At 43.9% G+C, this 13,920-nt stretch overlaps 1 protein-coding gene across 1 annotated transcript in view; it reads left to right on the forward strand.

Moving 5' to 3' along the window:
• The first annotated feature begins 979 nt into the window (after nt 1–979).
• Nucleotides 980–13,920, forward strand: part of DSG2 (desmoglein 2) — a 51,467-nt gene continuing 38,526 nt past the window's right edge. Inside the window, exon 1 of the mRNA XM_075062982.1 lies at nt 980–1,042. Within this exon, the coding sequence (XP_074919083.1) occupies nt 998–1,042 (45 nt within the window). The 5' untranslated portion in view covers nt 980–997. The remainder of the gene's footprint in view (nt 1,043–13,920) is intronic.

Here is a 13,920-nt window from a genome sequence, read left to right on the forward strand (position 1 = left end):
AGTGCTGTAACGTGCTGCCCTCAGGGGTGTGTTTTTTCACACCCCTGAGCGAGAAAGTTGCAGCGCTGTAAAGCGCCAGTGTAGCCAAGGCCTTAGAGAAACTCAGCAATGACGATAGTAGGGATTTTTTTTGCCCAGATCCTAACTGGGGAAAAAAGTGGCTGCAACATTAAAAAAAACTTATTCAACGTTCTCGTCCTAGAAAATCCAAAGAGCGACCAGACCTAGAAGATAAAAGACCTGTAAGTGGTCCCTCCAGGAGCAGACGGAGGTATTGCCAGTGCTGCTGCTGTTGGGTGAAGAACCAGAGCTGGTCGGTGTCCACGGCTGGGCAGCTCGGCACGTGTGTGTTGTAACAAACCGAGGAGCCCCCCGCGAAACGAGCCAGGGCTTGGTGGGACAGCAGGGCCTTCGCAGGTAAGCGGCTGCGCTTCCACCCAGGCACAAAACATCCCCTTCATTCTCCGCTCCGTGTCTCGCTGTGGGGAACAAGGGGCAGTCGTGGCACTGCCAGTGTTTGAGTTCACAGCTGTATCGCGGGCAGCTCGGACTTTGTCTCCCCCCATGTGTGTCTTCCCCCGACAGAAGCCCGGGGAGCGGGCTCGGCCGCGCCACGCGGGGAAGGGAAACACGTTCCCACACGACGCTGCTGTCTCTTGAAGCAGCGGCGGCGGCTCCTGAGGGGTCAGGCAGTTTCCAGTCCCTGGCTCCGGTTCGTCCGCAGCCAGGAGAGAGGCAGGGTGGCCGCTGCCCCTCCCCTTTGCTGAAGGGGCCTGGGAGATGTCACCCTCCCCCTGCTCCCACCCCTTCCAGCCCTGCCCCGGAGGAAGGCGGGATTCACCTGTCCCCTCCCCCAGGTGTACAAATGTCGGGCCAGCCTCCCGGCGCGGCACACTCCATCCCTCAGGGCTGCCTTCTCGGCCCCAGGGTGTCGGCTGCCGCGGGAAGGATCCCGCCCCGGGCCGGCTGCTTTGGGCACAGGGCGAACCACTCGGCCATGGCGCGAGTCCCGGGAGGGCTGGAGGCGCTGCTGCTCGTCACGGTAAGTCCCGGGCCCCGCGGGGAGGCGGAGCGGGAGCCCGCTGCCGGAGGGTCGGCGGGGGCAGACGGGGTGTAGCTGCCGTGCGGTAAGAGCTTCGCAGGATTGCTCGGGGCCAAGCGGGACTTGGGCCGCTTCGCTGCCGCCACGCCCGGCCCGCAGCCGCACCTCGCCCCGCCGGGCTGTTCCTGCCTGCAGACAGCGGCGGTGGGACTGGCGGGCTGGGCACACTCGGGCGTGAGCCCCGCCGCACGTGGGGCGCTCTCCGCGCTTCGCCCGGGCGGGTTTGCGCGCGCGCCGAAAGGGGTTGAAACAAAACTAGTTGCTGAGCTGCCTGGGGTGCGTGGGGAACGGGCCTGGTCCGCTGGAGCGGCGCTTTTACACCGTCTTCCAACTGTTAAATGTGACCATTCCCACCACTCCCTGGCTGATCTGTCTTCCGGGTTTGGGTAGGACTCTTAACCCAGTGAGGCTCCCATAACCTTGCCAGTCCTGTTGGTTTTGTTTCCTCCTATCTTGAGGGGAATACTGCTAAGTTAAACAAAACTTTCCAAATAAAGAACTCCTTTACTGACATTATTAATATCTTAAGTTTTTTTTAAAAATCTCTTAATAAGCTAATATACTTTTCAGTGGTTTTGCTGGCTGTTTATAGTCAAAGCTGGTTGGAAACATAATTTCCATCCTGTGGAAACTTTTGGGGAGGGGAAGCTTGGGGGGCAGAGGAGGGAAAATAATCCTGTATTGGGATGAAAAGTCAAAATTTCAAAAAATGTTGTGAGACTGCGCAGCTCATCCGGCATGGAACTGGGTCAACTGGCTTCCCTGCCTGCCTTCCACTGAAAGTTTTGATGAAATTGACATATTCCCATGGAAGATTTCGCTTCCACTGAAATCTCCATTTTCAAATGCAAAACTGCTCAGCTGAAATTTTTTTGACCTACTCCATTTATAGTTTCCTAAGCTTCAGACAATAACAGCAAACCATAGGGATACCATCAACTTAAAAGTCACCTTAGTTAGAAAATGTTTTACTCACTGTTGTATGAGTTACAATGGGTGAACTTACACATTTTAACTGGTTTGAAGTTTTCACCAGTTTTACCGTTATTCCTGATCCTGCAAGACAGACCGTTGGCCTTTGCTAAACTAGGAAAAAGGTGCTTTTTCTCAGTTGTTAGCTCAAGCCTAGGCAGGACCATAGGCTATAACTAGGGTGACTAGATGTCCCAGTTTTGGGGACTTTTTCTTATATATGTGCATATAACTCCCCCACACCCCTCCTGATTTTTTACACTTGCTATCTAGTCGCCCTAGCTATAACCCAACTTGTTAAAATCAAGCTAATGGTGTTAAACAGTGCCTAAGTTAGTGTCAGATGGGATAGTCCATCAAATAAAGCTAGCTCAACTGAAAAAAGCACTTTTTTTCCTAGTGGCCCATCTGAGCAAATCAGATGAGAAGATCAGGGTCATTTTATAATATTTTAAATTTATTATGTATCAAAAAGACATTGAAAGGTTTAGAAACAATAATATATATTTAAAATCTACATGTCCTCTACCTTAGAAAGATCAGGAATGTGATCTCTCCTCTTCCCTGTGTTTGCTGAAGGTATCTTTGGAGAACTTGGCTCTTAGTGGAAGGGGCTGGTGTGTTGAATCTGTAACAAAGAAAATCTTTTCTTTTCTTTCAACATTCTGTGTCTCATCTGAGTCAGTGAGTGCTAAACAGAAACAAAAATAAGGGTTTTAAGGAGTGGCTAAATTATGCCAAAACATTTGTTCAAGTTTTACTTCCTTGATACCTGTGATGTCATGATTGTAAGAGACGACCAGGTATCCATAGAAGAGTTTCTTTGTTTTACAAAAACCAGGATGACAAGATGTGACTCTCCAATGTGAAAAACATTTGGTGGGGCAAACTTTTAGGCCTTCATACATCCCAAGGAAGCAAACATGGGCTCTTTCCTTCCCCGCCTTTTGTTTTGTTTTTGTTTGTTATAACTTTGCAGGGCAAAGTTAGTTTTGTAAAAGATAATTTTTACAAATTTTAAATTTGGCCTCATGCTGTCTCTCTTGAATGTATTAGTTCCTGTCACAGTGACTTGTAATGGGAATAAAGCATGGTGACTGGGTTGTCCCCTTCGGTGATGAAAGCCATGGGAGGAAAATATTTGCAAAGAAATCCTTGTGGTGATTTTTCCAACAGCATCCTGTCAGGAGGGCAGTGTTTTCTGCCCAAACCCATAGAAAAGCATCACGCAGCCTGATGGATTTCCCCACGTTTTTCCCAGTTATAGAGTGATATGTGTAGTGGATTGTAAGCAGAGCCAAGGCTTCACACACTAGTGAGCAGAGCGTGCTAGCTTTGATTGAGCTAGCATGCTACAACTAGAAGTGTAGATGCAGAGAGGTGAGCTAACCGCACAAGTAAGTACCTAGGGTTCCAAGTAGGATTGTACTCGGGCAGCTAGTCCATCCTATCACCTATACTGCTATGGCCACACTTCTGTTTTAAGTGTACTAGCTGGATCAAAGGTAGTGTGCGTATTTCCACCTAAGCTAAAAATCACACTTTCAGCTCCAGACATGCTGTAAATGAGATCGTACTCTGACTCATGGTGTTTAAATAGAGGGCTTTGTTACAAGGGTGGAGTGTACTCATTCTCATCCTTCTGAATAGGTAATTTTTCTGTTAGCAATTCCTCGGAAAATAATTCTGAGCTTCTGAGTCGTTTAAGTGAAAGGCTTTCAGGGGTTTCCCTAGAAAATATGCTTTGTTAAAGAAAGCTTAAATTAACACTGAAGAGCCCTGTGTACTCTGATTTTAATTTTAGATGCTTATGTGAAATCAGAGCAGTACATTACATTTTTTACCACTGAAAAATCTTTACACTCTCCCTTGTGATGTATACAGTTTTCCTAATCCTCTGAAAGCCTTTAATGCAAAGCAATACATTGATGTGAAAACAGAAATTCAGAAGTCAATACCTATTTGGAAACATCACTGTTCACTAACAAAGGAAGTGCCAGTATTAAATCAACAGCCCTTTAAAAGTTTCTGCCAATAAAAAACAAACAAACAAAAATGAAATATCAGTCAATCAGATCAAATCTGTGCTTTGAGCTCTTTAAATGAAAAGATGTCAATCCCACTTAGCATATTTAACTGTCTGGTGTTTTGTGTCTATTTTACTGCAATCCATTGTTTTAAAAGTATCAAGAGAGGGCATAAGGTTATTCATACACTTCAGACATTTTATATAATACAATGCTTTGCAAAGGTTCCCTATCAGGGCACACCCTGCCCTGAGCCTCCAATCTAGTCAAAATCTATACAGGACTCATCTCACCTCCCACTTAAAAATGTAGGTTAAGAGCAGGGTAATATCCCTCTTGACACCTATTTGTGATTTCCCTGGTAGGTTGCAACCTCCAGGGGGAAAACCATATGGCCAGGTTCTGTTCTCAGTGGCATCCATGCAGTGTCACTGATTTATAAATAAACTTATTCAGCGAAGAAGCAAAAAGTTAAGGAAGTAAATTGTCATACAGTTTAAGATTCCGTAGCTTCCATAATACACATCCTTTATAGAACTTGTTCTCTCGCTGCGCATAACTCATTGGCATGAATGGTAGTGTGCTGACCTGTCTAGTTTCGGAGTATACTTTTTAAATATATGTTAATATAACAAACCATGACAGTTCACCTGAAATCAGAGTGACTAGTTCATTTGTGAACTTAAAGCAGTGATTCTCTGGAGGAGGCCCTGGAGGTCTTTGTTAAAAGTTTGCCACCAAATGGAAGAGATTCTTTGGTTGAGTTCCCTACCTTTTAATGAAGTTCCTTCACCTTGTCTTTAGTTATGGCAAAATTACTCCTGCCATAGATGTTGCCCTCTTACTTGAGTGCGGTTCTGAGAAAGTGATATTGTTTAAATGGAAATTAATCGTTTCTTCAGTCCTGCACTGCTGGGAAATAGGGTTAATCACAGGGAAATTTTGTGGGGGTCCTACATTAAAATATCATATCACTAACTCAATGGAAATAACACAGGTATTTTAATCTGATATGAGAGATAATGTCAGCATTAGCAAACAAGAATGTGCAATGTATTTGGCTAGATTTCTAGCAAGATTTTTCATATTATCACTGCCTATAATATGACATGTTGCCTTTTTCTTTGAATTCTGCTACAGTACCTAATAGTCTGAATGGTAATGTTTGTATATCATTCAAGGTAATTTTGTGAATAGTAAATTACAAACTAAGGCTCCAATCCAGCATCAGACTTCATGCAGGCAGACCTCCTGAACCCCCGTGCAGATGCCCACAGGCATAGGACTCCATTTGTACAGAACAAACTTCAGGATTGGGGCTTAGAATGGTCAGTATGTTGAATAAAAATTGTAATTGTAACAATAAAAGAATATTGAGAGTTCTGGAGATGAATTTCAAATATAGAATTTGGTTTCATTTATTTTTTTATAAAAGTTGGCTTAATACTAGTGTTACTTGAAACAACACTTTTCTGTTTGTGACTGTGAAATAGGCAAATGGTGTCTGTGGAGAATTGTTTCCTGTAAAACAAAGTTCCATCCTGGAATAGACACTTCCTTGGGGTGGCTATGCGTCTTTCTTCAACCGTGCTGGGGTTTGAGAGAGACAGTGGGTCCATGGACCCATGGACCATGGTGCTAAGCGCAGGGAGACCACAACGGAAAGTGCTTTTAGGTAATGTGTCAGCTTCCTTAAACAATAGCTTGTAATTAAGTCTTGGCCACTTAGGGAATATATACCGTGCATGTCCGCAGACTCATGCTAGTGAAGCTCTCACTAGTGTGCTAGAAATAGCTGAGTAGATGACCCTTTGACATTGTGGCTTGGGTTCTGAAGGCCTCCCCGACCCACTCTTCAGAGCCCAAACTCTAGTCCGAGCCGCAATGTCTACACAGCTATTTTTAGCATGTTAGTTGAAGCCCTGCTAGTACAAGTCTGTGGACGTGGGCTGGGAGGCTCATTCCCAGATGCAGTGTAGACCTACCCATAGGGGTATTTTTTGTAGTGACCTGCCAGATTTGATTTTAATTCTAATTTAATAAAAAATATTTGTTTAACCAGCTTTGATTTTCTTTTGTCTCTTTTTTCCTCTATGCTGCCAATAAAACCTGATCTAATTTGTAATGGCTGCAATTGGGTGTAGTGACAAATTCAAGACAGTGCCAGGTGGAGCACCTCAGAGACAGAACGTGAAGTCTGACTACCAGGGAGGCTGAAGACTTAGCTACATTTGAAGCGCAAAGTGTCATATTGTAGTCTGTATATCTACAATATGAGCATTACCTACACCAATAGAAGGGTCCTCCTGTCAGCATAGGTAATCCACCTCCCCTAGAGGCAGTAGCTAAGTTGACAAAAGAGTTCTTCAGTTGACCTAGCGTATCGCTATGAGGACATAGTTCAGCTTTACTATATTGCTCAGGGTTGTGGATTTTTCACAGCTCTGCTCGATGTAGTTGGGTTGGTGTAATTTTCTAGTGCAGATCAGCCCTGGGTCAGGAGTAGCATAACAACATATGTACCTACTCAAAGCTAATAGAGGTGGTGATCTCTGTCACCCAACAGTGCTGAAAAGGGGCATGTGTAAACCATCAGATTCACAGGGAGAACTGAACCTCTCTCTACACTCAGAAAACATCACCAAAACATTTAAAGTAGTTAACAAAAATGAAAAGGTGTATGCTGTAAAAGGTTTATTAATGAAGAAATACATAAATGAGTTAAGATTCTTAATCATTATTGGCTTGATTCACCTAGGTAGCAAGTGGCTTCAACTCTTCTACTGGTTTCAGTGGAAACTGAGTATGCAGCAATTCTCAGAATCCATCCTTGCACATACTGTGGGTAGATATAAACTTCACATTGACTTAAATGCAGTTTTAAAACAATCTGTGCTCATTGGTATGAGAACTTACGCACATTTTACTTTTTTTTTTTTATTTTTACTTAATCTTTAAAATGTATTGATTTAAAAAAATCCTGTGTTGGGGATATTCTCAACCCTTCCCCCATTCCAAAAACATAAAGGCCAAACTTTAAAAAAAAAATAAGACGTCTGAGACAAATCTATGGTTATATACCTGGGTTGAGTTTCACTTTTCTTGCACAAAGCCCAAGTGTTCAGGCTCTATGGAAATAGAATATAGAGCACTTAGGGAGGAAAAAAATCACATCATGAGCATAAGTGTGGATGATCTACTGCTCTGTGGCAGCTATGCCATGTGGCTGCAGCCCCTTTGTATCAGTTTTGCAGGGTACTGGAGCTACTGGAACACTGCAAGCTCACCTCTCTTGTTCATCCTCATTACAGCCAATGCAGAGACTCTGTCTACAGGGTGTAGGAGATGCCCTCAACCTGAGGAGTTCTCATTCAGCCCTTCATGGGGGTTAGATTTTAGAAGGCCTGGCAATGGCCCTAAGTCAAGAGTTCTTAAATGGGGGGTCGGGACCCCTCAAGGGGTCATGAGCTGTCAGCCTCCATGCCAAACCCCGCTTTGCCTCCAGCATTTATAATGGTGTTAAATATATTTAAAAGTGTGTTTAATTTATAAGAGGGGTCAAACTCAGAGGCTTGCTGCGTGAAAGGAGTCACCACTATAAACGTTGGAGAATAACTGCCTGTAGTTGTATTTATCAATTTTGTTATTAGTTGTTGTGATAGGATGAAAGCATCAGCAAATGGCTAGCTAGGCAGCTGATATGGAAATGCCTGCAAAATCTTATACGTGGACCGTGGGCCTCCTTAAAAATAAAAAGTGGATCCAAAAGATTTTTTTCTGTTTTATTATGCAATGGACAAGAAGAAGGTTAAATTTCTCATTTTAGTTCTTGGATAATCTCTTTACCGAAGGACTTTTACAGCCCCTTCTTGGCACCATCCAATACGCTGACACATGGAGCACATATTTTACAGCACTAAGTAAAATCCTTTAAACACTTATGCATGTGACTATCTTTATACGGCTAAATAGTCCCTTTGACTCTGATCCTGAGCCAAAGCCCAGCAAAAGCAAGCCCTCCATGCACAAAGTTAAGAACATGTGTACATGTTTAGCATTATAGTAAAAAATTTTGACATGTAAGAAAGAGAATTTTTGTGTTTGGAAAGTTCTCTAATCACAATGAGATTTAACTTCATTATGTCACAAGCTTAATTTTTTCTCAGTAATACTTGTAACAAAAGCAAATTTGAAATATCTAAGTTTTGGAAATACTGGAATTCTAGATTAATTTAACTCAATAGGAATTTTGCCACTGTGATCAATGGGACCAGGTTCTCCCCTATAAAGCAGTCATATTCTTCCCTTCAAACTGCTTCCTGGACAAAAAGCCAGTGATACGGCTTTTGATAATGGATGCTCTTTGTACTGGAGATAGTCTAAAGGCTCTAGTTGAGGATCAAGATCCCACGATGCTAGGAACTCTACATACATACTGTAAAAATACAATTTCTAACTCAAAAAATTTACAGTCTAAACATATGAGACAGATTTTTGGAGGCTTTGTATGCATGTTTAATAAAAGAAAATACAATCATGATTGAGGCACGCATTTAATTTTACTTTGTAACAGCCTACCCATGACTCCTTGCAAGTGTACACTTTCTACTCATTGGGTGAAATTGTGACCTTTCTGAAACCCGTGGGAAAAACTCCCATTAACTTCACTGAGGCTAGGATTTCATCCATCAAGTTTGTATGTATGTTTCATTCTGTCAGTGAAGTTCTTTTTTTTTCTCTACTAAACATTGTCTTGGATAGCTGATCAAACTGCCATTGAACACATTGGAAAGACTTCAGAATAACCAGATCAGGGCCTTATGGCTCCAATCAACAGCCGTTTCCATAACTAGAATGCTATGTGTCTGCTGTGTGTAGTGACCAGGGAGAAAGGAAGTTACAGCAAGGGGAACTCTGCATCTCCATCCCTGTCGCAGAACTGAGGCTCCACACCAATCTCTCCGTTGCAGTAAGGGATTAGTTGGGAGGGTAGTAACATAGCCAATGTGTCCACAAGATGGTTGGATATGCTAAACAATATGTAGGGTGAGTTACAGCAGGCCTTTGTAGGCTACTCTAGTGCTATGGGCTCAGCTCAATTCATGTATAGTTCCCAACTTTTATTCACTTTCAGTCTTTTCCTGTATTTAAAGTTTTTGTGGGGTTTTAAAGTGTAGGGAGATGTTCCGCACCCTTTGTAGGTCAGGGGTAAGCAATCTGTGGCACATGTGCCGCAGGAGGCACGCAAGCTGATTTTCAGTGGCACTCACACTGCCTGGGTCCTGGCCACCAGTCTGGGGGGCTCTGCATTTTAATTTAATTTTAAATGAAGCTTCTTAAATATTTAACAAACCTTATTTACTTTGCATACAACAATAGTTTAGTTATATATTATAGACTTATGGAAAGAGACCTTCTAAAAAGTTAAAATGTATTACTGTCATGTGAAACCTTAAATTAGAGTGAATAAATGAAGACTCGGCACACCACTTCTGAAAGATTGCTGACCCCTGCTATAGGTCCTGCCAGCATTATTGTCACCATTCAGGTATTGCGATTGCATCAGCTGTTACCCTTTAATAAATGCATTGGTTGTTACGCCTCTCCCAATATCAGACTTAAGGTTCTTTCATGGGGTGGCCACCCTGAATTTATACCCAATTTATGTTTCTGCATCCAGTTCTAGTTAGCACAAATTAAACCAGATTTCACTGGCAGAATTATTCTTCAGGATATGTATACCAGAAAAGACCTCTTCAGGAACAGATTTTTGGTTCTCAACCTGAGACAAAATTCATTCCAATCTCCCGGCAGCACCCACTAAATAGTGTGGGGAAAGAAATAAAGGCTCCTGCAGAAGTTGAAAGAATAGTTGTACAGCAATTGAGAGCAACTAATTCTGAGTCAGAGGAGAAATGAACTTGCAGAGCTCAGTCACAGTCTAGATCCCAGTTGAAGAGAAGACAAAGAACTACTCACTGAATGAGTTGAATCTGAAATCACGCCTGAGATTGTCATGTCATGGGTACTAACAAAGCCAAAAATTATTCCAGGGTGCCAAATCTAGGGGGTTAGAGGAAAAGAGAGTTAAACTACTCTAATCTCCCTCTAAAAAAACTCAAATTTTCAGGTTCCAAAATGTAAACAATCTCGCTGTCTCCAACAATTTAACTCCTTTGCCTTTTATTTCCAAATATCTAATATTGTTGCACCTTTTGAGGACTTTTGATCTCAAAACCTTTGGGACAATGAGATAAATATGGAAAATAGGGTCAGGTGCACATAAGGTCAGTGGTCTTTTTGACTGAATCTATTAACACCAGAAAAATACTCAGCTGTCTTCAGAAATGGAAGAAAAAAGTTGAGGTGCCACATTCACAGCTGCTATAAAGCAGTGTAGCTCCATTCACTTCAGTAACTCCTCACTTAGTCATCCTGGTTAACATTGTTTTGTTGCTGGTCAATTAGAGAACATGCTCATTTAACACGGCGCAGTGCTCCCTGATAACATTGTTTGGCAGCCACCAGCTTTGTCCACTGCTTGCAGGAAGAGCAGTCTGTTGGAGCTAGCTAGTGGGAGCTTGGAACCAGGGTGGACCAGCTGCCCGCTGTCAGCTCCCTACTCCCCTGAGTTTCCTGTGTGGCAGCCACCCAGCAGGCTCTCAGTTGCCAGGCAATTCAGCTATCTCTCCCCTCACTGCCATGTGCTGCTCCTTCCCGCTGCCTTGGAACTGCTCCTGGGAGCCTCCTGCTTGCTGTGTGGTGGGGGAGAGGGGCTAATGTCAGGGTGTCCCCCTCCCTCTGCTCCTGCTCCCCACTTCTGCCCTCTCTCTCCACAGAGCAGGGGAGACACGAGAGGACTCAGAACGGAGGGAGCTTGCTGGCAGCAGCTGCTGTCTTAACTTGTTGATCTACTTAAAAAGGCAGTTTACTTAGAGTGGAGTCAGTGTACTTAAAGGGACAATGCGCATCTCACACACACACACTCTCTCTCTCTCTCTGTCTGCCATGCTGTCTCCTTCCCTCCATTCCTGCTGCCATGGAGAATGTGAGGCTACATTAATAATGATGTGTTAACCCTTGAGGGCTTGGCCGAGTGCTAGTTCATCATTTAGCAGTAAGGCATTGCCTGGAAAATATCCCACCCTCTTCCACCCTCACCAGCTCCACCAAACTTCACAATCACCATTGCAGTGTACAGTATTAAATTATTTGTTTAAAACTTCTACTGTGTGTGTGTATAATATGTATGGATGTGTGTATATATCTGTCTATATATAGTCTTTTGTCTGGTGAAAAATATTTCCCTGGAACTTAACCCCGCCTATTAATTCTTATGGGGAAATGGGATTAGCTAAACATCGTTTTGCTTAAAGTAGTATTTTTTAGGAACATAACTACAACATTAAGCGAGGAGTTACTGTACAATAGCTCTTAAATAACACCCTACTCCCAAGTGGGGCAATTTGCCCCAGGCCCCCTGGCCTGGTGGCGGTCCGGGTCTTTGGCGTTTCGGCGGCAGGGGGCTCTTCAGTGCTGCTGAAGACATGGAATGACTGAAGGGCCCCCAGGTGCGGCCGAAGACCCAGACTGCCCCCAGGTGAGTACAAGCGCCGCAGCTCCCCCGCTTTGCCCCAGGCCCCCTGAATCCTGTGGGTGGCCCTGGGAGTGAGTCATTGTCTGCTGATCACAGACAAGATCAAAGACTCAAGCTATGTAAAGAAACAGCTGAACTTCCTGGCCTGGGTTCTCGTTCTAAATCTGAGACCGTTATGAACTTGCCAGAGGACGATGTGAAGGCCAAGACTATAACAGAGTTCAAAAAAGAACTCAATAAATTCATGGAGGAGAGGTCTGTGACTGGTTTTCCCTGGGGTGCTACCTGGAATTGGGTTTACCACTGAGCCCCCTGACCAACCAGCCTGGGCTACCTTTAACACTGTACTGCTGTGACAAGCTACAAAGTCTTCCAGCCTGCACTTTCACCAGCATACATACAGGTAGGCATACACCCAGCTGCAGTTACATGCAGACTCTCTGACCAGCCCCTGCATGGGAAGGCTCCAGCTAGAGTACTTCCCAGATCCTCAGGCACTTACCGCCTCTGGAGTATGAACCCAAAATGATACCATCTTGCGCTGCACAGGGAACTGTACAGCCTAAGCTTATAAAGTTTGCCCCCTCCCTCAATGTGGAGAGGTATATGCAACAAGCTTTCTGCCCTCCAGTTATGATTCCTCACACACTGGTTTAGATAAAGTAAAAACAAGTTTATTAACTACAAAGATAGATATTAAATGATTATAAGGGATAGCAAACAGATCAAAGTAGATTACTTAGCAAATAATAAAGGCAAAATAATTTTAATATACCAAATAGATTGGGTGAGAATCTGCTATTCATAACCAAAATGATGATACAAGCAGGCTGCAGATTCTTAAGGGGCAAGCTGTACTTGCTTACAGGTTGAAATCCCCAGGACTTCCATTCACAGGCTAAAAATCCCTTTAGCCTGGCTCCAGCACTTCCCCCAGTTCAGTCTTTTGTTCCTCAGGTGTTTCCAAGAGTCTTCTTGGGTAAGGAGTCATGAAGAACCCAGATGATGTCTCTCCCTTGCTCTGTATAGCTTTTGCATATGGTGGAAACCCTTTGTTTTAAATCTTGGTTCCCATGCTGGTCAATGGAAAAATACTGACATCCCAAGATGGAGTCCAGCACCAGGTGAGCTGGTCACGTGTCCCTGTAGAGTCACAGCAGCCATCCCCCATGGGCTGTTTGGAGTGTTCACAGGAAGGCGAACCAGGTGGGAGCTAAGCTTCTCCTACCGCCTATTATTTCTTTCTAATGGCTCATGAACCTAAATGGGCCCTTCCCAGCCACCCATCTAGACTGAGAGCATTTTGCCTAGTGGTCACAGGAATAGCTACATGTGAAATAGATACATAGTCAATATTCATAACTTTGGATACAAATATGATACATGTATATTGTGATGAGTTCCCTGCAGGGTGCCACGTGGAACTAGGGTACCACTGAGCCCCCTGACCTACCAGCCTGGGCTCCCTTCACTCTGTACTGCTGTGACAAACTGCCCATCCCACATATAGGTAGGGACACACTCAGCTGCAGCTACATGCAGATGCTGTGACCAGCCTGCGTGGGAAGGCTCCAGCTAGGGAACTTCCTAGCTCCTCAGGCACTCACCCCCTTTGGAGTGTAAACCCAAAATTATACCGTCTTGTGTTGCACAATGAACTATACAGCTGTAAGCTCATGAGATTTGCCCCCTCCCTCAGTGTGGAGAAGAATACATAACAGGTTTCTACCCTGAGTTATGACTCCCACACACTGGTTTTAAACAAAGCAAAAACAAGTGTATTAACTACAAAAGAGAGATTTTAAGTGATATCCAAACAGATCAAAGCAGATTACCTAACAAATAAACAAAAACACAATCTAAGCTTAATATACTACAGATCAGATATGAATAGCAAAACTTCACCCTAAGTGATGATACAAGCAAGCTGCAGATTCTTAAGGGGCAAGCTGCACTTGCTTACAGCTTGGAATCCCCAGGGTGTTCGATTCACAGGCTAAAAATTCTTTTAGCCTGGGTCCAGCACTGCCCCCAGTTCAGTCTTTGTTCCTTAGGTGTTTCCAGGAGTGTCTTTGGGTGGGGAGTCAGTGAAGACCCATGATGATGTCACTTCCCTGCCTTATATAACTTTTGCATAGGACGGGAACCCTTTGTTTTAAAGCTTGGTTCCCACGTTAGCCATGTCATAAGTAGATAGGTAAGGTAAGGGTTAATTTTCTTTT

This window comes from Chelonoidis abingdonii, chromosome 2 (genome assembly GCF_003597395.2).
Source record: "Chelonoidis abingdonii isolate Lonesome George chromosome 2, CheloAbing_2.0, whole genome shotgun sequence".
Lineage (NCBI taxonomy): Eukaryota > Metazoa > Chordata > Testudines > Testudinidae > Chelonoidis > Chelonoidis abingdonii.